The 23290-nt window shown below is 38.0% G+C and overlaps 1 protein-coding gene across 2 annotated transcripts in view; it reads left to right on the top strand.

The window, feature by feature from the left end:
* UCHL5 (ubiquitin C-terminal hydrolase L5) overlaps positions 1–21479 on the top strand; it is a 32178-nt gene extending 10699 nt beyond the window's left edge. The window contains exons 4-12 of one of the 2 annotated variants that reach the window (XM_039483716.1): positions 2480–2563; positions 9087–9212; positions 9309–9370; positions 9458–9588; positions 11235–11298; positions 11905–12007; positions 12451–12564; positions 17836–17934; positions 20786–21479. In XM_039483716.1, the coding sequence (XP_039339650.1) occupies positions 9309–9370; positions 9458–9588; positions 11235–11298; positions 11905–12007; positions 12451–12564; positions 17836–17934; positions 20786–20830 (618 nt within the window). In that variant the 5' untranslated portion in view covers positions 2480–2563; positions 9087–9212 and the 3' untranslated portion in view covers positions 20831–21479. The remainder of the gene's footprint in view (positions 1–2479; positions 2564–9086; positions 9213–9308; positions 9371–9457; positions 9589–11234; positions 11299–11904; positions 12008–12450; positions 12565–17835; positions 17935–20785) is intronic. The other variant, XM_039483715.1, reaches the window with a different exon arrangement.
* Positions 21480–23290: the final 1811 nt, after the last annotated feature.

The following is a 23290-nucleotide window of genomic DNA, read 5'->3' as shown; positions in this document are numbered from 1 at the left end:
TCCGTTATAAATTGAGACCATTATCACACATTTGCATTTTAGGAAATTGAAAGGTATCCACATAGATCTATCCACAAGTAGAAATGTGGGAGATAAAAGCATACTTAACCCCTCTAGCTGTCATGGCTCCTCTATATCTGTGCTTCTGTCATATGCTGATGAAAATTAATCTATGCTTTGTTCTTATCCCATTGTCTTCCTTTTTCATTCCTCTTTTGCCCTGCTCTAGAGGCCTTCATTCCTTGCCCTTTCCTAATCCCACTTTCTTCATTTTCTCTGCAGTCTCTTGAGTCTTATCAAACAAGAAGTCTAAGATCCAGTTGTGGTCTTGTAATTCAGTGAGGTAGCTGACAGTTGTTCAGCTGGTGTCTGTATGAATGGTTGGTTGCATATTCACTTTTCTGGGTTCTGCTTTCTACCATAATCAAACATGCTGTTGCTTCTTAAATATTCTAGACCGCTTGTGTGTTCCTCATGTCTTTTCTCTTCCTCCATTAGGCTTGTTTCTGGATCATAGAATCATAGATTATTAGGGTTGGAAGGGACCTCAGGAGGTCATCTAGTCCAAGCATTGGACTTGGTGTTTAACAACTTGTTTTATTTGATTATGTTTAAAGGAGCCTCTGAGAATTGACCTATAGAATGCAAATACAGAGTCTAAGCTCAAATAACATTACATTTCTAAATGGAAAAAGCTAGGAAACCTCAAAGCAAATGGTGAAAGAGTGTTTAATAGCCAAGGTTCTTGGTAGTCTCTGAACCTTGAAAGTATAGCTCGTCTGTGTAATGGGAGAAAAGGAAATCATTAGGCTTTTTTGGATACCGTCTTACAGACAGTAATGACTGCTTTGGAGTGTCTGGCCTACTGTAAAAATATATTTATTGTATTTCTTTTAAATGGTGAGAAATAACTAATGTGCACTGGTAACTGCTCTTAAAGTAGTAGTGCATGATTTTGCCACATGATGGCACCAAATATTTGAAAAACGACCTGCTGGGGGGTGAGGAGAGGGGAATGGGCTGGTACCTTTTTGCTTCTTTGACCTTGTCCTTATTAGACAAGTGCAGCGGCTTAACTAAATCAAAGCACTTGATGATATAAGGATGCCTAAAAGTGTTTTCTTGCTTGTTTTATACATTAGAAATTCACATTTGTCTAGACTGAAGGATTTAGTGTGACTAGAGAACTAGTAAAATTATGGCTTACAGGAGCGTGAAAGCTGGTCATTAAGAGGGGAAGAGTGTTGTGTGGGGTTTTTTTTTTTTTTTTTTTAAATGAGACTGTTAAATAGGTGTTTGTGACGTTTTAAACGTTTAATGATTAAAATTTAGGGGAAAGTAAACCTGCGTTAAAGAATCAGCCACATCAATCGTGGTCTGAGCGCTACCCAACAAGTCCTTCAGCAAAACAAGGGAAGACCAGGGCTGTTTCTTACATTTCTAAGATGTAAGAAATGTAAAATATAAGAAATGGGGGGTGAGTTGGGGGGAGTAAAACTTTCTTTATACATCATAAAGAAGCAAAAAGAGGCATAAGCCTAGTTTTGTTTTGTTTCTTTTCCTTTGCAAGTCATCTTCAGAACAGATTGCTATTTTATAGTCTTGCCACTGCTGCTTTTTTTTTTATTTTTTTATTTTTTTAAAAGAACAGATGAATTAAAGTATCCTTTTTTTGTATATAATCCACCATAATGTAAAGGGAGGGTGAGCAGATCTTCTGTCTGGGCAAGCAAACTTTCCTGGCAATTGTGTAAGACTGCAGTAAGCCAATGGAGTAGTAAACACTGGGGTTTGGTGGTCTGTCAGTTTGCATAGTCTCTTAAAAAAAATAATAATAATACAGTGAGAGTTCCAGACATCTTGAGGATCCCAACTCTTTTGCTCTGAAAACCCAAATTTTTAACCGTCCTCCTTCCATATGTTGTTTCTCTTAAAAAAAATTACAATCTAGATAGAGACCTTGTACTTTGTTCTTAACTTTTGTGCTGATAACTTGTTATAATGTAATGGTAAATCTTTATATTGATAAGACTAAGTGTATATAATCTCCTTGTATGATAGTGCTATAATATGGGAACTAAATCAAGGTATTCTCAGTGCACAATTCAATTTGTACCTAAGTTTCCATACATCTTAAAACTTTTTAAAAAAAAGATTTCTGAACGTAAACTTTACATGAAAAGATCATAAGTCTGAAACAGTGTTTTATTATAAAATTTAAATACCTTGCATGACAATGGAACAATCTAAAAACAAGTTTTGAATGCATCTGAGCACTTTTACAGCACATGAATATGTACCGTAGTTGTGGGTTCGTAACTGAAATCTAACAGCTACTGTGTATTACAGGTTAGAGCTTGAGTATTTTGAAAAATAAATTGAATGATGGTATGTTTAATATGCATGCTTATTAACTTTTTATTATCTTGGTCAGTTTTATATGTACTCATGTTAAATTTGGCCTCCCTGTTATGCCTAGGTATGATATGGTCCTCTATTTGGGGCCTCAGAACTGTGGATGATCTTACATGCCATTTGAGCTAGGATACCTAGGCACAATGAGGTGAGTTAAGGATACGATTTCAGCCTTAACTCTGAATGTCTTAACGTCTGTGTGTTGTTAAACCAGACCCTTAATTTTATTTTCCAAACACAGTGGTTACATGTGTTAATGCTGCCACTAAAGTATTCAATAATCATTAATGTTGTTGCAAACCACTGTTTGTCAAGGAACAATTGCTCATGGCTTAGCACAAGAAGTAGACCCATCTCTCCAAGAACAACATTTGCACAAGTTGCCACTGTGGGTTGACACATTTTATACTGATCTTTATTTTGTTTTGTTTGGTCTCTTCAGTATTTTACTAGTATCAGGATGACACATGAATTTTTACTGAGCATTCATTCACTGTTTTTGCAGTAGCATGATAGAACGCTAACTAGGAACGAAGCATGTTGTACCTGGCGGGGGAGGAAAGGTCACTTCCAAAGAACGGATTTTAGGCATAAGTGCATCCCAGTAATCTGGGGAGATTTGTTTTGTTCATGAAACACTCTCATTGATTTAAATTGTTTGAGGATCAAGCCCTTTATGTTTGCAGGTTTAGTAATGCTAAATTTGAGTATTGAGATTGGCCCAATTTGAGAATTAACCAGGTTAATAGATGAATTAATTAATTACAAAACATTTGCACCTCATGGCACACATAATACAGTCCCGGTCATGGAGAGATTGTCTGTAATGGAGTATAACTAATAAAGAGAACTTACGTTTGTTCTGAATGGTAAAATTGTGCATGTGTTGAAAATAACAAGTCTTAGAACCCAAATCTACCCTATAGTAACATGGTTGCATTTGGCTGCAGATCTAGTAAAATCTATTTTGTGGCATGCAAAAGTTTAGAAGATAAATCTACAAGATTCACAGTGATACAAACCCATGTATTATAATGCGAGACCCTCAGCCTCTTTGGTTCTCCAGAACTCTTTGAAAAAGAGAATAGCTGACCTACAAGCCCAAGGTACTTCTCCCCTGTCCACAAGAAAGTAGATTGGAATACTGCATTGTAATGTATGTGGTGCTACACATGAAATCAGCCCAGAAACTCAAGTTGATGCACAAGGCTGGTGCCCACTTATTAATGGTGAATATCACTGGGACCATGTGACATGAGTGCTCTGGGATAGGCATTAACTGCATATTGGTTTCTGGGTGAACTTACAATGTTGGGTTTAAACCAGTAAAGCCAAAAGCTTTGTACTAGCTTATTTAAGATAGCCTTATGCCATACTTCTGCAGTATGGCATCAACACAGATGCTTAAGTAGAAGGGCAAATACTTGGGGAGACATCAGTCGAACCAAAGAAAAGACAAGGTGGGAGTGGGGTTAGGTAACCTAATTTTCCTTTTTGTTTTTGTTCTTGTATGTCTGGCTGTCATCTGAAGTGCCCATCTTCATCCTCAGTTACCATGTTGATTTCCCATCCAACCTCTTAGCCTCCCACCTCTATGTCCTCCTTTCCTTGTTTGACTTTCAGTCTTGGATCAGCTTTCCTAGTAACCAAAACAGCCATTTGCTCAAGCTTGTCTTCACTGTTCCTTTTCACATCTTCAAGTCCTTCTGTAACTAATGTTTATGACTTATGTCCCCTCCTCTGATTTATCAACTCAGTCATTGACTCCTTTGCCCCGCATTCCTGGTGCAAAGCCCATCCCACCACTCACAGCTCACTCCTAACATCCACATCCACTTGCTCAGCACCTATGAAGAAGGGTCCATAATTATGGTCCATCCTCCACTACAAACTTTTTTTCCTCTTGCAGTTCATCTATCTTCCTGGTTACGAAGAGCTACTTCTCCATTCTCAATTATCCTAGGCCTGCAATCCCATCTATATGCCACTATTTGGCTCTGTTGTAAAACCCTTCCGTTGTTCTCCCACTACCTTGCCAAGTTTTTCAAAAGAGATGTTCCCTTTCCCCTACTTCTCCATAGTCTCTCAAGTGTCTCACCCACTTTCCAGTTGCCCCCATCACCTCCTGTTTTGTGATTCCCTATCCCCCCACTTTTGTTTTTCTCCTTAATCTCTTGCTCTTCCCTTCAGTTTTTCATTTTATAATCTGCTGTGGTCTTCCCTCATTCTAAGGTCCTACTCTAGACTTCATCTGTCTCTCCTGCTAATCCCATCTCCTTTCTCTCTGTCACCTAAAGTTCATATATATTCCATCTTCAACTGTTACCTCAACTTCGCCCCTTCAGTCTGGCTTGTGACCTTTCTACTTTACTGCAACTGCTCTCAGCAGTATCTACAAGTACCTTTCCTGGTCATTTCTCAGAGCTTCTATTCAAACCTCATCATCCTCAACATTGAGTGCCTTCTACACATATCATGCAGTTTTTTTAAATCTTGTCCCTCCTTATCTTTTACAGCTGTGTGCTGTTTTTTACTTTCTGCCAGTCTACTTCAGTCTCTTGATGCTTCTATTTCCCTTTCCCACTTTAATTGAGGGACATGATGGTGTTCCCAGGTGCTTGATCCCTTGGCTTGACTGTATAACTATGCATCTAGATGCTCTGTGTAAACATGTGTTGTTGTCATTATTGTGTCCTAATTCTACTATTGCTTCCCATTGTCTTACACCCACTTATTGCATCTTATTTCAGAATTGACTCTACTTTCTTTGAAGCAAAGTCTGTCTTACTGATTATTTGTTCAGTGCTTAGAACATTGGGATGCCAATCTTAACAGGTGGCTTCCGGGCATTATAAATCAATCAATTATCTAGTATGGTGTACAACATGAGAACAGCTGAGTCTTCTCAAAAAAGGGGTGAGGTTTAAGGTTCTTTCTAGGAGGTGAGGGGAGCAAGGAAAATGAGAAGAGGGTTGAGGGAATCAAATAATCTGTATTCAATAAGCTAAGCAATCTGTCCATCTTGGCTTTGTCCTCCATACCAAGATGGCTATATTTAATATGTGTAACTTGTGAATTACTCAAAATAACTTTTGTCTTCCCCTTCCCTCCAATATACATTTTGAGGCATGTTGTAACGCTGCACCTTTGTTAGAAGAGCCATACAATTTCCAAGAGCATAATCCCATATTTTCCATTAAATAGCAGACCTAGGTTAACTGTATTTCCTACATGCAAAGCTATGCATGCGCTTGAAGGGGGAAAAGGCTAAATATGTATTCTAACTCAGTAGTATAGATGCAGTCCAGTTTTCCAGTGACACACTTATTTTTGGACAACTGAATGATAAACTCATATCATGGAGCCCAATGTACTGTTCACTACATAAAGTGCAAATAGAGTACTTTCTAGCATCCTGGTATCTTGTGGATTTTGTTTTATTTTCCCCTGATCTTGCCAAAGAAAAGGTGTCAGTCTGTTCTGACCTGCTTTGACTAGAAAACAGATGTTGTCTGTTCACTTTTTTGTTGGAAGTGGTTTCATGTTTACAGCCCTGAAGTATTTCAAATGCTTGATATATAATTAACCTCTTACATTGTCGTCTTTTAAAATGTATGTAAACCTTTATACTGGATGCTACTCACACAGACTGGAAAGTCTCTTCCCCACCCTTCTGCCTACAAACTTACTGAATGAAACAGCTAATAATCATCCCTCATGCTGCACATACCCCCAAACCAATACAAAGTAATTCCTTGTCCAAATTCTGCCCTTAATTACACCCTTGTCAACTCCATTGACTTCATTGGGGTCACATAAAGGTAACTAAGGGTGGAATATGGCCCCATATCTTTTATTATCACTTTTGAAAGGTAATATTCACTCTCCATCCTTCAACATATACAAAGCCCATATTTCACTTCCTCCTCCCTTTTAAAAAAAAAAAAAAAAGAAAAAGGACTGTCGAATAATTGCAGTTAACTTGCGCGATTAACTCAAAAAAATTAATTGCGATTAAAAAAAACTAATCACGATTAATCACACTGTTAAACAATAGAATATCAATTGAAATGTGTTAAATATTTTTGGATGTTTTTCTACATTGATTTTGATTGCAACACAGAATACAACGTGTACAGTGCTCACTTTATATTATTTCTGATTACAAATATTTGCACTGTAAAAATTATATAGTATTTTTAATTCATCTCATACCGGTACCATAATGTAATCTCTTGATCGTGAAAGTGTAACTTACAAATGTAGATTTTTATTTATTTATTTTGGTTACATAACTGCACTGCAAAACAAAACAATGTAAAACTTTAGAGCCTACAAATCCACTCAGTCCTACTTCTTGTTCAGCCAATTGCTAAGGCAAACAAGTTTGTTTACATTTACAGGAGATGCTACCTGCTTCTTATTTACGGTGTTTCCTGAAAGTGAGAACAGGTGTTCGCATGGCACTTTTGTAGACAGTGTTGCAAGGTATTTACGTGCAGTATGCCCCTTCATGCTTCAGTCACCATTCCAGAGGATGTGCTTCCGTGCTGATGATGCTCATTTAAAAAAAAATGCATTAATTAAATTTGTGACTGAACTCCTTTGGGGAGAATTGTATGTCTTCTGTTCTGACCCGCCTTTGGCCATATATTTCATGTTATAGCAGTCTGGGATGATGACCCAGCACGTTAGTTTTAAGAACACTTTCACAGCAGATTTGACAAAACACAAGGAAAATACCAATGTGAGATGTCTAAAGCTACAGCACTTGACCCAAGTTTTAAGAATCTGAAGTGCCGTCCAAAATCTGAGCGGGACAAGGTGTGGAGCATGCATTCAGAAGTCTTAAAAGAGCAACGTTCTGATGTGGAAACTATAGAACCTGAACCACCAAAAAAGAAAACCAACCTTCTGCTGATGGCATCTGATTCAGATAATGAAAATGAACATACATTGTTAATCCGCTCTTCTTTGGATAGTTATCGAGGAGAACCTGTCATCAGCATGGATGCACATTCTCTGGAATGGTGGTCGAAGCATGAAGGGACATATGAACTTTCAGTGCATCTGGCACATAAATATCTTGTGATACCAGCTACAACACTGCCATACGAATGCCTGTTTTCACTTTCAGGTTACATTGTAAACAAGAAGCAGGCAATGTTATCTCCTGCAAATTGTAATCAAATTTGTCTGTCTGAGTGATTGGCAAATAAGAAGTAGGACTGAGTGGACTTGTAGGCTCTAAAGTTTTACATTGTTTAATTTTGAATGTTGTTTTTTGTACGTAATTCTACATTTGTAAGTTCAATTTTCATGATAAAGAGATTGCATGACAGTACTTTTACTAGGTGAATTGAAAAATACTTTTTCTTTTTTTACAGTGCAAATGTTTAATAAATAAAATGAGAACTGTACACTTTGCATTCTGTGTTGTAATTGAAATCAATATATTGAAAAATTTAGAAAACATCCAAAAATATTTAAATAAATGGTATTCTATTGTTTAACAGCGTGCTTAATCGCGATTAATTTTTTTAATTGGTTGACAACACTAAAAAACATGTTTTAGGCTGTGTATCTCTCTTTAATGTACAAAAGCTCTGACTAACATTAAGGTTTTGATTTACTTTTTTTAAAAAGTAGAATATTTTACCCCCAAAAAATTCAGCAAGGTGAATTATGTCTGATACTCTATCTTCTTATTAACTGGCTTGAATTTTTTGGTGTACTAGTTTGTGCAACTGTCTCAGCTCTTAAAAATAAACTTGGATTGAAGGAAGATAAGTGTTCTATAAAATGAAGTGAAAAACAAAAACTCTGAAGTTTATAAAACTTTCACACAGAACAGATCTGAATTTGAGACTAACTCAGTGTATTTGAGGGGGTTTTCTTTGTTTGTTTGTTTTTTTTTTTTAAATAGGATCATCTTAAATCTAGGTCGCATGCGATGCCTTCTTCTAAAAATTTATATTTCGGTAGTCTTTTTCCCTGTTACACTAATTGTAGTGTTCATTGAATGGTATCATTATATTTTAAAGGGGGATATGGAAATAGCGATATGAACAGCCAGGTTCAGACACTCTTTTTGTGTTGAGTAATACCTTACTCTGCCAGTGGTCCCATTGAAATCAAGCAAGGTAAGGTGCTAGTCAGCCTGAGTAAGGATGAAGCCCTGAATCACTAGTAGAATAAGGGTATATACTAAAAGTAACAAATGCGTCTTAAAAGTAAGCAAAAGATTCTTTGCTGTGCTTTAGCAATCGATGACATCACTACATCTTGCTTGATCAAGTTGTTGTATTCTTTACTCTGTTTTAACTGTTCTTTTAGAAGAAGTGAGGGGGAAGATTAAAGGGTGTTTCTAATATTTACTTAGAATAATTGCACTTTGTTTTGCCATTTGCACCTGTACAACCAGCATCACTTGGTTTGTCTTGTACAGCAGAGGCTTTTATGGCTGTCCAGGCTAGATTTGCTACCTAGGTGGTAGTACATGTTTACCAAAAAAATAGGTACTGCTTCCAGGTTGAAATTTTGTAACCTAAATCAGAGCCGTGTAATCCATGCAAAATAAGGGTTTATAAAGGAAGAATTGGTCCAACTTTAATTCTTTCTATATCATCATCTGTAATAAACTGGTCCTCACTTTCCATACCTCTTTCTAGGTAATAAACAATGCTTGTGCTACTCAAGCCATAGTAAGTGTGCTATTAAACTGCATCCATCAAGATATCCATCTAGGAGAGACACTAGCAGAATTTAAAGAATTTTCACAAAGTTTTGATGCTGCGGTAAGTGCAACTAACTTTTTTATACTTGGTGTATGCTGATTTGAACAATTGGCTTATGTTCTCTTTATCTTATTTTATTTTTATATATATTTTTAGATGAAAGGTTTGGCACTAAGCAACTCTGAAGTGATTCGGCAGGTTCACAATAGTTTTGCCAGGTAACAAAAGTTGTGCGTGTTACAAATCATACAAAATCTAGTAATCTTTTCTCTCTCACTTCAGCATTGTCTCTGTTTACCTTTTAGACAACAAATGTTTGAGTTTGATGCGAAGTCATCAGCAAAAGAAGAAGATGCATTTCACTTTGTAAGCTATGTTCCTGTTAATGGAAGGCTATATGAACTAGATGGACTAAGGGAAGGACCAATTGATTTAGGTAAGTTTTCAGTTCACTGTGACTAATTTTTAAACATTGTACCTTGTTGCATTTTTAACAGTTTTTGGTGGCCATATGTGACCAAAACAACTGTCCTTTTGAGATAACAGCTGGTTCTTGTTAATACTTTTTGATCTTTCACTGAGAGACTTATTTAGACACTGTATTGAAAAGGATGATTGATTGGATTAGTCCCCTCCCACACCTTTTCAGGTTTTTCCTTTCAACTAGTTTTTGTGATGTCAGAATCTCATAATTTTATTATTCATTCCTTTAATATTTTAGTTCCAAGGCAAAATCAACTGGTACAAAGAAGTAGAGCCTGTTAATGCTAGGTCAAGAAGTTAAATCAAATCTTTTCATTCCACTTAAAATGTAACCATCTATCAGATGTCTGTTCTAATTTTTAAGATTTGCACAGTCTTATTATTTGGTATTAAACTAGCTAGTTTCACCTGGAACAGTTCTTGTTTCCATATCTTTTTTTCATGTTGCCTTCCACCTCCTTTTTATATTCCAGGGAGCATGTTAGTCATCTTTGTAATCCTAATGTTATATGAGTAGAAATTTCACTACTTGGCACTAAATTGATACTTTATTTGTTCCTTGTAATATTTCTTATGGTAACGTACAAGCTATCAAAGTAAATGCATCATCGAAAGGTGGATTTTTGTCACAGTTTCTCAAATATTAAGACAAATGTGAAAGATTATTAGTTTCAGTATAGTGAATCTTTCATTTTGAAAGATTCTGATTGCTTAAGGGGGGACTTCCTACCAGGCAATGGCCCTGATGTAGTCAGACCTGCATGTCGTATAATTGAAGTATATCGGCTTTCTGTGGACATAAGGCTCTGTTGACATGGAATCCATTTGCAGGATTGGGGAGTATGCATATAATAACTGCTCAACTCACTACTATAGCAAAATACAGAATTTAAAAGCATGCTGTGCAACAGTTTAGGACTGGAAGTGAAGAATACAGATAAAACTACAGATGGAGTTTTAGGTCTCTTTGATATAGTCCTCTTTTTGAAATGAGAGTAGATCAAAGTGCTACAAGGAACGGTTAATGCACATTAAATGTTCATTTAGACAAGCCCTTACTGTTCAAATGCTTTGCAAGTGCTAAGTATTGTTTTAAAACGTGAGGAGGAACCCTCCAAAATTTGGAGAACAGAATGGAAGAATAGATGATCCGAATGATATAAAGGTTTCCCAAGTTTCTAAATTTCTGGCAGAAATTACTGGATGAGAAAAAAATCAAGATTTTTATATACTTGCTCCCTCCACCACCCACCCACCCAATTTGGAAAACAAAATTTCTTTCTTTACACTCTTACCAAATGACTTGTGCTTTTTTTCCCCTGCCAGTAATAGAGTAAAGGTTAGACCTTTCCCCCCTTTTAAAATCTACTCCACTTCTGTTGCTTTTCTAAATATTGTCTAAATATTATTCAGTAGATTACTGAAAGATATTAACAAGAACCAATGATTAACTTCCTATTTCAAAAAGACCATTTTGAACAGTTTAGAATTGTCTTTATCCAGAGAAGAGATCCACTAGTAGCCTGAATTATCAGTGTTTTGAATTTGCAGCAAAGCTGGCACTTTTTAAAAAAAACCTTTTTTATGTTTCCTATCTAGGTGCCTGTAATCAAGATGATTGGATCAGTGCTGTCAGGCCTGTCATAGAGAAACGAATACAAAAGTAAATGTTAAGTGCTGCTTTTTTTTTAAAGAACGTACATGTATAACTTTTTTTACTGCAAAAGAACCAATTCCTAACTTTTTTTCGATTTTAAAAGTAGTTTTCTATTTTTTTGTTTAGCTTTCTAAAAATAAGCTACTGCCATCAGTTTTCCTAACTTCTTAACCCTCCTCCCCAAATCACAGCTCCAAAACAGCTTGGGCTAGAAACACAACTTATTTTATGATCTCACTTATGGAGGACACTTACTAAAGGGAGTCTTCTCATACTCTTACGTTTTATTTTTAATAAGCAGTTAACTAACAGTCAGATTATATAAACAGAAAGATTAACATTTAAGCTCAGGTGGGGCAAATAAACTTTGGTGCAGGTGCTGTAAAAGATACTATTGGACTAATTGCCATATTTAGTGTTGTTTGTAGTTCAATGCAGTCATCTATGATGTGATTTTTGTTTCACAATAAGAGTGAAACAATATCCACAACTTTAATGTGAAATAAATAAATATTTATTTACAACTAAGGAAACCATAGAGGACTTTTGTTTGTTTATTTGGAGCTGCTGTGCAAATGATTTAATTTTGAAAACTATGTTCTCTTCTTTTAGATACAGTGAAGGGGAGATAAGATTTAACCTTATGGCCATTGTGTCTGACAGAAAAATGATATATGAGCAGAAGATAGCAGAATTACAGCAGCAACTTTCAGAGGTAGGATATGATATTTAAATAATGCAGTAGTTCCATGCCACTGTCGCTTTTTGTTTAGAAGGGTTATAAAAATAATGTTTTAGTTACTATTTATTTTGCAACTAACCTATTCCTGCCCCGTAAAGGAGAGGGGGGAGAGAAAAGAAAAACCCTGACAGTGTTTTTACTCCACAAAGGGAGATGTGCCAAGAGACTATGAAGTTTGTTATGGACTTCATGTTGCCACTGATTTTTTTTTTTTAAATGGAAGATGCTCAGATATTATGTTAATGGGCCCCATTGTACAACACTAAGACAGAATTAGCCAGATAGCTGTAGCATATTGCTACCACAGTCCTTAAAAAACTAAAAATATTAATTTAGGTAATAGCAGTATAAACACTGTACAGACCAGACTTTTTATAAAATTCTAACTTTGTTGCATTCATTTTACTTTCTTTAAGGAAGAGCCAATGGATACAGACCAGAGTGGTAATATATTAAGTTCTATTCAGTCAGAAGTTGCAAAATATCAGATGTTAATTGAAGAAGAGAACCAAAAACTAAAAAGATACAAGGTACGTGTAGTTTTTTTTTGTTTCTCATAGTAAAACTGTCAGGAAGATCATAATGAAGAGCCAACTTGATGTGAGGCCTGAAAATGAGGCCAATCTCATGCTCCTTCACATCAGGGCTGGAGGAATTACAAGGATATTAGCAAGGCACTGCACTACATTATTCACATGCGTCAACTTACTCCTGAGTTATTGGTTTGTTTACTCACCATCTTTCTTTCTAGATACCTGGGAAACTGATATTTTTATCTACTCTTTTTATTTGGATTGTAAAACAATCACATTTTCTTATGTATATTCTTTGAGCCTCCCCTATTCTGCCATCTCCTCCCATTCAAGTATGTGTGTGTATATATAAAAGTTCATCAAAAAGCTTTTGTAAATAGTGACGTGTAGAACTCCTGGAAAGAGACAGTTGCATGTGCCTCAAGAAGTTACAACTATGGTCACCATTAATTCTGCTCTATAGTGGCGTTCTTTTACTTCTCAGAATTTGTTTTTTTTGCTATAGTGGTGGGGGTTTTTTTGGGAGGGGGGAGTCATCCCTCTGAACTCCTTTGATAAGATTGATATTTCTAATAAACCTTTCCGCCTTTTTTTGTTATAAGGGTATGTTTTAAGTTAATAAAGAACATTTGATACTCAGCTTATCAGATCATAGAATCATAGAATCTCAGGGTTGGAAGGGACCTCAGGAGGTCATCTAGTCCAACCCCCTGCTCAAAGCAGGACCAAACCCACCTAAATCATCCCAGCCAGGGCTTTGTCAAGCCTGACCTTAAAAACCTCTAAGGAAGGAGATTCCACCACCTCCCTAGGTAACCCATTCCAGTTCTTCACCACCCTACTAGTGAAAAAGTTTTTCCTAATGTCCAACCTAAACCTCCCCCTCTGCAACTTGAGACCATTACTCCTTGTTCTGTCATCTTCTACCACTGAGAACAGTCTAGATCCATCCTCTTTGGAACCCCCTTTCAGGTAGTTGAAAGCAGCTATCAAGTCCCCCCTCATTCTTCTCTTCTGCAGACTAAACAATCCCAGTTCCCTCAGCCTCTCCTCATAAGTCATGTGCTCCAGCCCCCTAATCATTTTTGTTGCCCTCCGCTGGACACTCTCCAATTTATCCACATCCTTCTTGTAGTGTGGGGCCCAAAACTGGACACAGTACTGCAAATGAGGCCTCACCAGTGCTGAATAGAGGGGAATGATCACGTCCCTCGATCTGCTGGAAATGCCCCTACTTATACAACCCAAAATGCCATTAGCCTTCTTGGCAACAAGGGCACACTGTTGACTCATATTCAGCTTTTCGTCCACCGTAACCCCTAGGTCCTTTTCTGCAGAACTGCTGCCCAGCCATTCAGTCCCTAGTCTGTAGCAGTGCATGGGATTCTTCCGTCCTAAGTGCAGGACTCTGCACTTGTCCTTGTTGAACCTCATCATATTTCTTTTGGCCCAATCCTCTAATTTGTCTAGGTCCCTCTGTATCCTATCCCTACCCTCCAGCGTATCAACCACTCCTCCCAGTTTAGTGTCATCTGCAAACTTGCTAAGGGTGCAGTCCACACCATCCTCCAGATCGTTAATGAAGATATTGAACAAAACCGGCCCCAGCACCGACCCTTGGGGCACTCCACTTGATACCGACTTCCAACTAGACATGGAACCATTGATCACTACCCGTTGAACCCGACCATCTAGCCAGTTTTCTATCCACCTTACCGTCCATTCATCCAGCCCATACTTTTTAACTTGCTGGCAAGAATACTGTGGGAGACTGTATCAAAAGCTTTGCTAAAGTCCAGAAAGAAGGCAATTAGGTTAGTCAGGCATGACTTGCCCTTGGTGAATCCATGCTGACTGTTCCTGATCCCTTTCCCCTCCTTCAAGTGGTTCAGAATTGATTCCTTGAGGACCTGTTCCATGATTTTTCCAGGGACTGAGGTGAGACTGACTGGCCTGTAGTTCCCTGGATCTTCCTTCTTCCCTTTTTTAAAGATAGGCACTACATTAGCTTTTTTCCAGTCATCCGGGACCTCTCCCGATCGCCATGATTTTTCAAAGATAATGGCCAATGGCTCTGCAATCTCATCGGCCAACTCCTTTAGCACCCTCGGATGCAGCGCATCCGGCCCCATGGACTTGTGCTCATCCAGCTTTTCTAAATAGTCCCGAACTACTTCTTTCTCCACAGAGAGCTGGTCACCTCCTCCCCATACCGTGCTGCAGAGTGCAGCTGTCTGGGAGCTGACCTTGTCTGTGAAGACAGAGGCAAAAAAAGCATTGAGTACACTAGCTTTCTCCACATCCTCTGTCACTAGGTTCCCTCCCTCATTTAGCAAGGGGCCCACACTTTCCTTGACTTTCTTCTTGTTGCTAACATACCTGAAGAAACCCTTCTTGTTACTCCTAACATCTCCGGCTAGCTGCAACTCCAAGTGTGATTTGGCCTTCCTAATTTCACTCCTGCATGCCTGAGCAATGCTTTTATACTCCTCCCTGGTTATTTGTCCAATCTTCCACTTCTTGTAAGCTGTTTTTTTGTGTTTAAGATGAGCAAGGATTTCACTGTTAAGCCAGGCTGGTCGCCTGCCATATTTACTTTTCTTCCTACACATCGGGATGGTTTGTTCCTGCAACCTCAATAAGGATTCTTTAAAATACAGCCAGCTTTCCTCGACTCCTTTCCCCGTCATGTTATTCTCCCAGGGGACCTTGCCCATCAGTTCCCTGAGGGAGTCAAAGTCTGCTTTTCTGAAGTCCAGGGTCTCTGTTCTACTGCTTTCTTTTTTTCCTTGTGTCAGGATCCTGAACTCGACCATCTCATGGTCACTGCCTCCCAGGTTCCCATCCACTATTGCTTCCTCTACTACTACTTCCCTGTTTGTGAGCAGCAGGTCAAGAAGAGCTTTTCCCCTAGTTGGTTCCTCCAGCACTTGCACCAGGAAATTGTCCCCTACACTTTCCAGAAACTTCCTGGATTGTCTGTGCACTGCTGTATTGCTCTCCCAGCAGATATCGGGGTGATTAAAGTCACCCATGAGAACCAGGGCCTATGATCTAGCAACTTCTGTTAGTTGCTGGAAGAAAGCCTCATCCACCTCATCCCCCTGGTCTGGTGGTCTGTAGCAGACTCCCACCACGACATTACCCTTGTTGCTCGCACTTCTAAATTTAATCCTGAGACTCTCAGGTTTTTCTGCAGTTTCATACTGGAGCTCTGAGCAGTCATACTGCTCCCTTACAAACAACGCAACTCCCCCACCTTTTCTGCCCTGCCTATCCTTCCTGAACAGTTTATATCCATCCATGACAGTACTCCAATCATGTGAGTTATCCCACCAAGTCTCTGTTATTCCAATTACATCATAATTCCTTGACTGTGCCAGGACTTCTAGTTCTCCCTGCTTGTTCCCCAGGTTTCTTGCATTTGTGTATAGACATGTAAGATAACTCACTGATCGTCCTGGTGTCCCAGAATGGGGCAGGAGCCCTCCCCTCTTGCACTCACCTACTTGTGCTTTCTCCCGATATCCCACTTCCCCACTTACCTCGGGGCTTTGGTCTCCTACCCCCGGTGAACCTAGTTTAAAGCCCTCCTCACTAGGTTAGCCAGCCTGCTTGCAAAGATGCTCTTCCCTCTCTTCGTGAGGTGGAGCCTGTCTCTGCCTAGCAATCCTTCTTCTTGGAAGACCATCCGTCTTGGAAGATGTGTGTACTGGATTGGCAATGAACTACAGAAAAATGAAAATACTTAGCTGTTTGCTGCTCTGTATCAGAACATATCTGTGATCCCTGAATATGGCATAGAAACAGCTTGCATTTTTTTAATCTTTACATTAGGTACGGATGTGAGATTATACACTGTTTAGAAACTAGCAGAGCATATTTATATTCTTTGCTTTTTGAAGTCCAGCCCCTAGTTTTTGATGAATGGAATGAAGTGCAGAAGAAATTGTCATGTTTAACAGAGATTCTGACTGATTATCTTAAATAAGGAAGTAATCTGAATGCATTTAATTGTATTCATAGAAATGGGGAAAGATTTGGGATATGTCTGCAGTGCAGTTAGACACCCACAGCAGTCTTGGGCTCAGGCTGTTTTAGTTGGTGATGCAGACATTTCGGATTGGGCTGTATTCTGTAAGGTGGGAGGACACCAGAGCCTAGGCCCAAGCCTGAAAACCTGCACCAGCAACTAAAACAGTCCCATGAACCTGAGTCAGCTGGCACAGGCCAGCCACGCACTTTTAATTGCAGTGTAGACATACTCTTTTTGATCAACATTTGGAGCCGGTCACCAATGATTTCAGGGGATATAAAAGAAACAACAAATAGGCAACTTCAAAATTATTTGCTTTAGTTTCTCCAAAGTGATGGCCATCTAGCTCCATTGTTTGTTAGTTATACCTACAGAATACATGCTGTGGAATGTTTAGAGAAATAAGAGAATGAGTTAGGTAACCATACAGGTTTTTTCCCATCTTTAATATCTATAAATATCTCTCTGCCCCTTGGTAGGATAGAAAATAAATTTATTTTAAATTATGCAGGTCACCATCAAGAGAGATACTCCTAAAGCTTTTTACTAAAATGCATATGTATACAGTAATTTCTTTTGGATAAACTTATTTATTTTACTAGTTCCCTGAAGATAGGTTTCAATAAAAAAATTCTTTGTCACCTGTAAGAACTTAAATTCTGTTTCTGTTCTGCATATTTAGGCCTTTGCTATATGACAAAGTGCTATGAGATATATTAGGAGGATTTATCTCTGTAAAGCATCTTTCCTCTGTCAAAAATTGATAAATACTACTAATTATTTTTTGTATTGCAATTTTCTCTAAGGGAACTAGTCCTGGAGCAGAGCCCCATTGTGCTAGGGAGTGTACAAATACATAACAAAAATACAGTTCATGCTCTAAAGAGCTTATAGTTGAAATATAAAATGAGAGATGGGGAGCACAATTAAACAGCATTTGTCAGCATGTTAAGCAGGAGCTACAACATGCTAGCTGTCTATTCATTGTCAGGTTGAGTGTTTTGGTAAGTGGCATGATATAAGGTGGCATGAGTCTTAAGGAGGGTTTATATTTATGCCATACAAACTTTGTGTAATGCATCGACGCATCTGAAGTGCTCTAAACCTCACCATCTGAACTTGGTAACTGGCTCAAAAAGAGAATGTAACCTTAAGAGAACTCTTATAATGAGAGAGAGGTGCCTTTTGTCTGACACATAGCAGTTCCATTAATGTTTGCAATTAATTTTCAGATTGAAAATATTAGAAGAAAACATAACTACCTGCCTTTCATCATGGAATTGTTAAAAACTTTAGCAGAACACCAGCAGTTAATACCACTGGTAGAGAAGGTGAGCATTTCTTGTACGACTTTTTAAAAGAAGCAAGATGTATTAATTCATGTATTTTGCATGTTTTCTACCTGAACAGAAATGTAGCTGCACTTCTAAAACTGGAATTCTTAAGTGGAAGAGGTTTATTTAGTTAAACTTGCTGTGTGCTACTAAATGGCAAGTATATATGGGGATTCCCCCCCACCTCCAGCCCTGTGTTTTGAAGATGCAGAGTGCTCACCAAGATGGGGGGTACACACTCTTCTGAGCAAAAGCTCCAGGTAGTGTCTTCCCTGATAGCCCAAAGTCCCCTAATGCTGTAAAATCAGGGGGCCTTTCAATAACGACTATATTAGTGAAGTGGAGGGCAAAAGGAATCTGTCTTCACTAGAAATGCGTGCAGCTGTGCCGCTGTAGCACATCTGTTGAAGACACTGCCGACGGGAGAAAGCTCTCCCATTGGCATAATAAAACCATCTCCCCAGGGGCAGTAGCTGTATCAGCAGCACTGACGTCGTGCTGTCTACACTGGCACTTAGGTCGGTGTAACCTGTGTCACTTAATGGATGGTTTATTCATACCTCTGAGAGACATACAATATACTCTGGTATAGAGAACCCCTATAACTTATCTCCCCAAGGGGAGCACGGAAATCTAAAACTTATCCACACACAAGGTCTGTGTATCCTTTGTCTTATTAGATTCCAGGACCCTGTCTATACTATCTGTGAACACTAGATGGCAACCCATGTGTGGCTGTATTGCTGCATCCTGTTGTACGTGTCTGCTTCTTTTGTCTGATCTTTCCTAACTTTTGCTGTTTCCTTTCTATGCTTCTTCCACTGATAGTTTCGATTTACTGTTAAACATGCCTTGATTTAAGCTTTAAATAAAGTATGTATTGTTTCAGTTGTCTCCCTGGTAAGATCATTAAACTGCTAGGTTATTCAAACAGCTAACTTAATTGGGGTTTTTATTATGTTATTGGCTTGCATATGTGTCTGATATGCAGTAGATATAACATGTATTCCTAATGTTAGACTCTTACATTAAATAAATAGCTATTTATTTAGCTTAACAAGCATCTCCATTTAATTGAACATTTTGGGTTGGGGGTAAGGGGGGAGTTTAGAAGCCCAGTTGCTTGCGCAGATCACTGCTTTACCAGTTGATGTTAGGACCACTGTTTTGAGGTTGAAGGCATTTTGGTCTCTGCCACTTCCTAGTGTTTTTTGTCTAATGTTTTTACCATGTGAAATGGAGACAGAAAAACTCTTAAAGAGCCTTAAGTAGTTGGCCTCACTTCTCTCTCTGTACATGTGCAAACGTGAAGAAACTTCCTTACAGTTAGTAGTTTAACTGTGACCCAGAGAAATTAAGCCAGCTTTGAATTTTCTTATTTTTAATTAAACTATATATTTTGCAGTCTTGTGTTACCAACAGCATTGTATGGTTTTTGTATTAAGTTACATATTATGAGTTTGTGTCTCACTACTGAACTTCAGGGGAGACTTGGTGACTTAAGAGGATTCGTAACGGCGCACAAAGAATTTTACTTCAGGGTCCTTTAGTTAGAGCCAAAGCAGTTCAGTAACAAGCAGCAGTCAGAGCTAGGTGCATGCACACCTTTATACAAAGGACCACAGTTACTATATGGATGGGTAAATAATCTTTCTCAATATCATTTTAGTCTTTAAAATCTATATCTAAAAGGAAGAGGTTAAGTCATGTGACATCAAGGTAAATGCCACCAGGTGCTTCTAAGATTTAATGTGAAAACTGCCTCAAACTTAAATGATTGAGATAAGTGAGAATGTCTTGATTGTATCTTTTTGGCATATTAGTGTGATCTGTGTGTAAAGAAAGTTTTTAGCTTGATTTAAAGCTCCATATATACACATCAAGAGAAATGTCACCCCTCAGAATTCTGTTGCTGATCTTAGTTTAGTGTGTAGCTACCACAGCAAATGATATGATGAATAGCAAGAAAGAAATGGGGAGGGATTTCTATTTTAACAATGACAGATTTTTATTTTTTTTTTGCATCCTAAGGGAAATGATTGCCTGTCTAATCTTCTCACATTACTATTCAACACAACATTTTCTAGTTGAATATTGGTAAAACCAAAATTTGCATATTAGTATTTTACTAAATGGTGTTATGAAAACGATGTACCAGGCTGCAAGTTTGTTGCAAAACAATTACGTCCATTTGTATGGAACGTAGACTTTTAACACGTTGTGGAAAACTGAACAAGAAATTCTATTTGAAAATAACCTTGCTCTTAGTTTCTGTATTTTTCTTCCTTTGTGCTTCTTGATGATGAAGCAAAATACTAGTAAAAAGATCTTTGTTGCTTCAGAGCTCATCAACTGATAATTCCTCACTTGAGCTCATTTTCTGTTTGATTTATATGATTCTTCCCACTGCTCCAGTTGTGATATTCATACGGAGGATTATGATTGTCAGGTATAGAATAAACTGCATGAGCAGATGATCTCCAGAGTAATAAAAAATCTTATTGTTGGATATCTCTCCTTAGTTATGTGAAAAAAGATAGAAACATAAGACTAAACTGTTTTTAAGTAAAGTGGGGTTTTTTTTCCAGATTTTTCCACAGAGAGTCAAGAGGTCTTTAACCTGTTTTGTGTTATATAAGCATATGCCCAGAGATATTAAGGTTTAGTAACTTCATGTGCAGCATTCGACAAGCATCCAAATTATGTTTGATATTTTACTGTAACAAAAGCCACTTTTAATTGTGTTCTATGTTCCAGGAGGTAACACAGTCATGTATATTTTGAGTTGTAGACAAAAGTAGGTAGTATTCTCATCGTAGTATAACATGCTCTCTATTTTTACCTTTAGGCAAAAGAAAAACAGAATGCCAAGAAAGCTCAGGAGGCCAAGTGAAGATAATTTTGGAGGAAAAATATATACAATAATGTGCTTCTGACCTTGTTTTCATGAAACAAGCCTACAAGACTTTTCCATAAACTTTAAATTTGTCCAGCGCACGTTTGACAATTGTAACAGTTTGTCTTGTATCGTATGTACGGGTCTATAAATCTCCTCCCCTTGCATCATGTGCATGTAGAACCTACTAAGTAATGTTTAGTCTCTTGATCAAATTCCATTATTTAACGGTTGTATCTGATCAATTCCTCATAGCTTATTGGGAAGTAGAACTGCCATTGTTACAGATCTGAAAATGTGCAAATAATGTACCCATGTTTTAATCTCTTCCTAATGAAAATATTTACACCTCATCCCATGTTAAGGGACTTGGATTTCTAATGATGCAGAGAATGTCAGAATTTTAAAATAACAGTTGGGCTTTCTCTGTTCATCACCATTGACAGGTATTATAGTCTGTCTCTTTTCACCAACTTCCCCTGTGTCTTTGTTTTTATGAACTTTGACTAATTTTTTACAGAGTTGAAAAGTATGAATTTAGCTGTAAACCACTTGCAAAGACCAATGTGTAATCTCAAAAGATCTGCATTGCTTTAGTAGAAAAGATAATAAATTTTCCCATTTTTATTTTGGCAAACTTTCTTCAGGTGGTATTTTGTAGCCCTATCATTTGGTACCGTGACTGTTTTGGATAGCATAGTACTTGAAATCATGGCTTCTTGACCATATACATCAAACTTGCAACAAGGAAGTTCACCATTTGAGTTCAGGAGATTTTTCTGGAGATGTGTTTATTCCACAGTTTTAATTGTAAACCTTTCAACATACACTTTGGTAGGTTTGTGGAGGGGTTCCTTGACCAGTAGAAGAGACAGATTTGGGAGGGGCGGGAGGTGACGTAACCATATAAGAGAACTAAATGCATGGGAAAACTTAAAATACCAGAGTTTAAAAACAAAATTTCAGTGATAACCTCAGTCCAGACCATGGGAAAACTAGCATTGCAATTATTCTTACTGATTTAATGATAAATCTGCTTTAAATCTCAAAGTGAGAGAGGAAGGTGTTTGTATTATAATATATGGTGATGCACTGTTAAAGTGGTTTTGGTATTATGGAACATATTTACAGGTCGTCTACTCTGTTTGCCTACCTATACAGGATGGTTCCTGATAGTATAATCTGAACTGATTTGCTCAGTCTGGTTTTGAATAAGTCAGACAGTGATTCTGCCACTAACCTAGAGAGAATTTTCTCTCTCCCTCTTCTCCTCCCCCCCCCCCCATTTCTTTTCCTCTGTGTTTCATGACCTTGTCTTTTCTTTATGAATAGATTGTGCTTATTCTGAAATTTTCCTCATTTTTTGGAGGAAAGCTGTGTTCAAAGCACATTGATTACAATGAATAAAATATAGTACTGTCTTTAAAAAGGCAGTATATAATGAAAGTATTAAATGTGATTCAGAGGGGTAATACATGCTAATTTTATGTTCAGTCCACTTTTGGTCCCCACCCAGAAGTCCTACGTAAGAAATACAGTATAATCAATTCCAAGAAAAGAGACACATGACTTAGAAAAGGAAGGCAGCATGTTTAAAACTCGTAAAAGAATATTAGTTTTACATAACCTGCCTGCAGGCATAGCTCCTTGGGCTGCAAGTTCCTCTGATTTCATGTGCTTTGTGGGGCCAGGTCTGTTCTTTATTCGGGGAGATCTTTAAGGAAATATAGGAAATTGTGCCTAAACTGCTACTGCAATGCTACTGGTCTCTGTGCCTCGCAACTCCCTGTACGTGCAGTGTCAACAATACACACGTCCATGGGTTCCATTATATTTTTCCATCTTGGTGGTTCCTTTTTTTCCATCCCTTTTTTTGGGATTCAAAGGCATTCTTATAACCAGGGCCAGAAGTAACACTGTGTACGCCCTGTAGATGTTGATGTGGTATTTCTGCTACCTTAACCCATAGTGGTGGGGGAGAAGGGAAATCTGTGTATGGATTTCGCTAATTGTTTTGCTCCATCTGATGGAGGGAAGATTCTGCTGCTGCCTGCTTCCCTCATGTATGATGCTGAAGATTTATACCAGGGGTCAGCAACCTTTCAGAAGTGGTGTGCCGAGTCTTCGTTTATTCACTTTAATTGAAGGTTTTGCATGCCAGTAATACATTTTAAACCTTTTTAGAAGGTCTCTTTCTATAAATCTATAATGTATAACTAAACTATTGTTATATATAAAGAAAATAAGGTTTCAGAATGTTTAAGAAACTTCATTTAAAATTAAATTAAAATGCAGAGCCCCCTGGACTGGTGGCCAGGACCCAGGCAGTGTGAGTGCCACTGAAAATCAGCTTGCGTGCCACCTTCGGCACCCATGCCATAGGTTGCCTACCCCTGATTTATACCATTCCATTCCACTTAAAAGTGAATGCTCTGTTGAAGTATAATAGCATCTTTT

This window comes from Mauremys reevesii, linkage group 8 (assembly GCF_016161935.1).
Source record: "Mauremys reevesii isolate NIE-2019 linkage group 8, ASM1616193v1, whole genome shotgun sequence".
NCBI lineage: Eukaryota > Metazoa > Chordata > Testudines > Geoemydidae > Mauremys > Mauremys reevesii.
The sequence above is the reverse complement of the archived record's forward strand: the minus strand, read 5'-3'. Positions and strand labels throughout refer to the sequence as shown.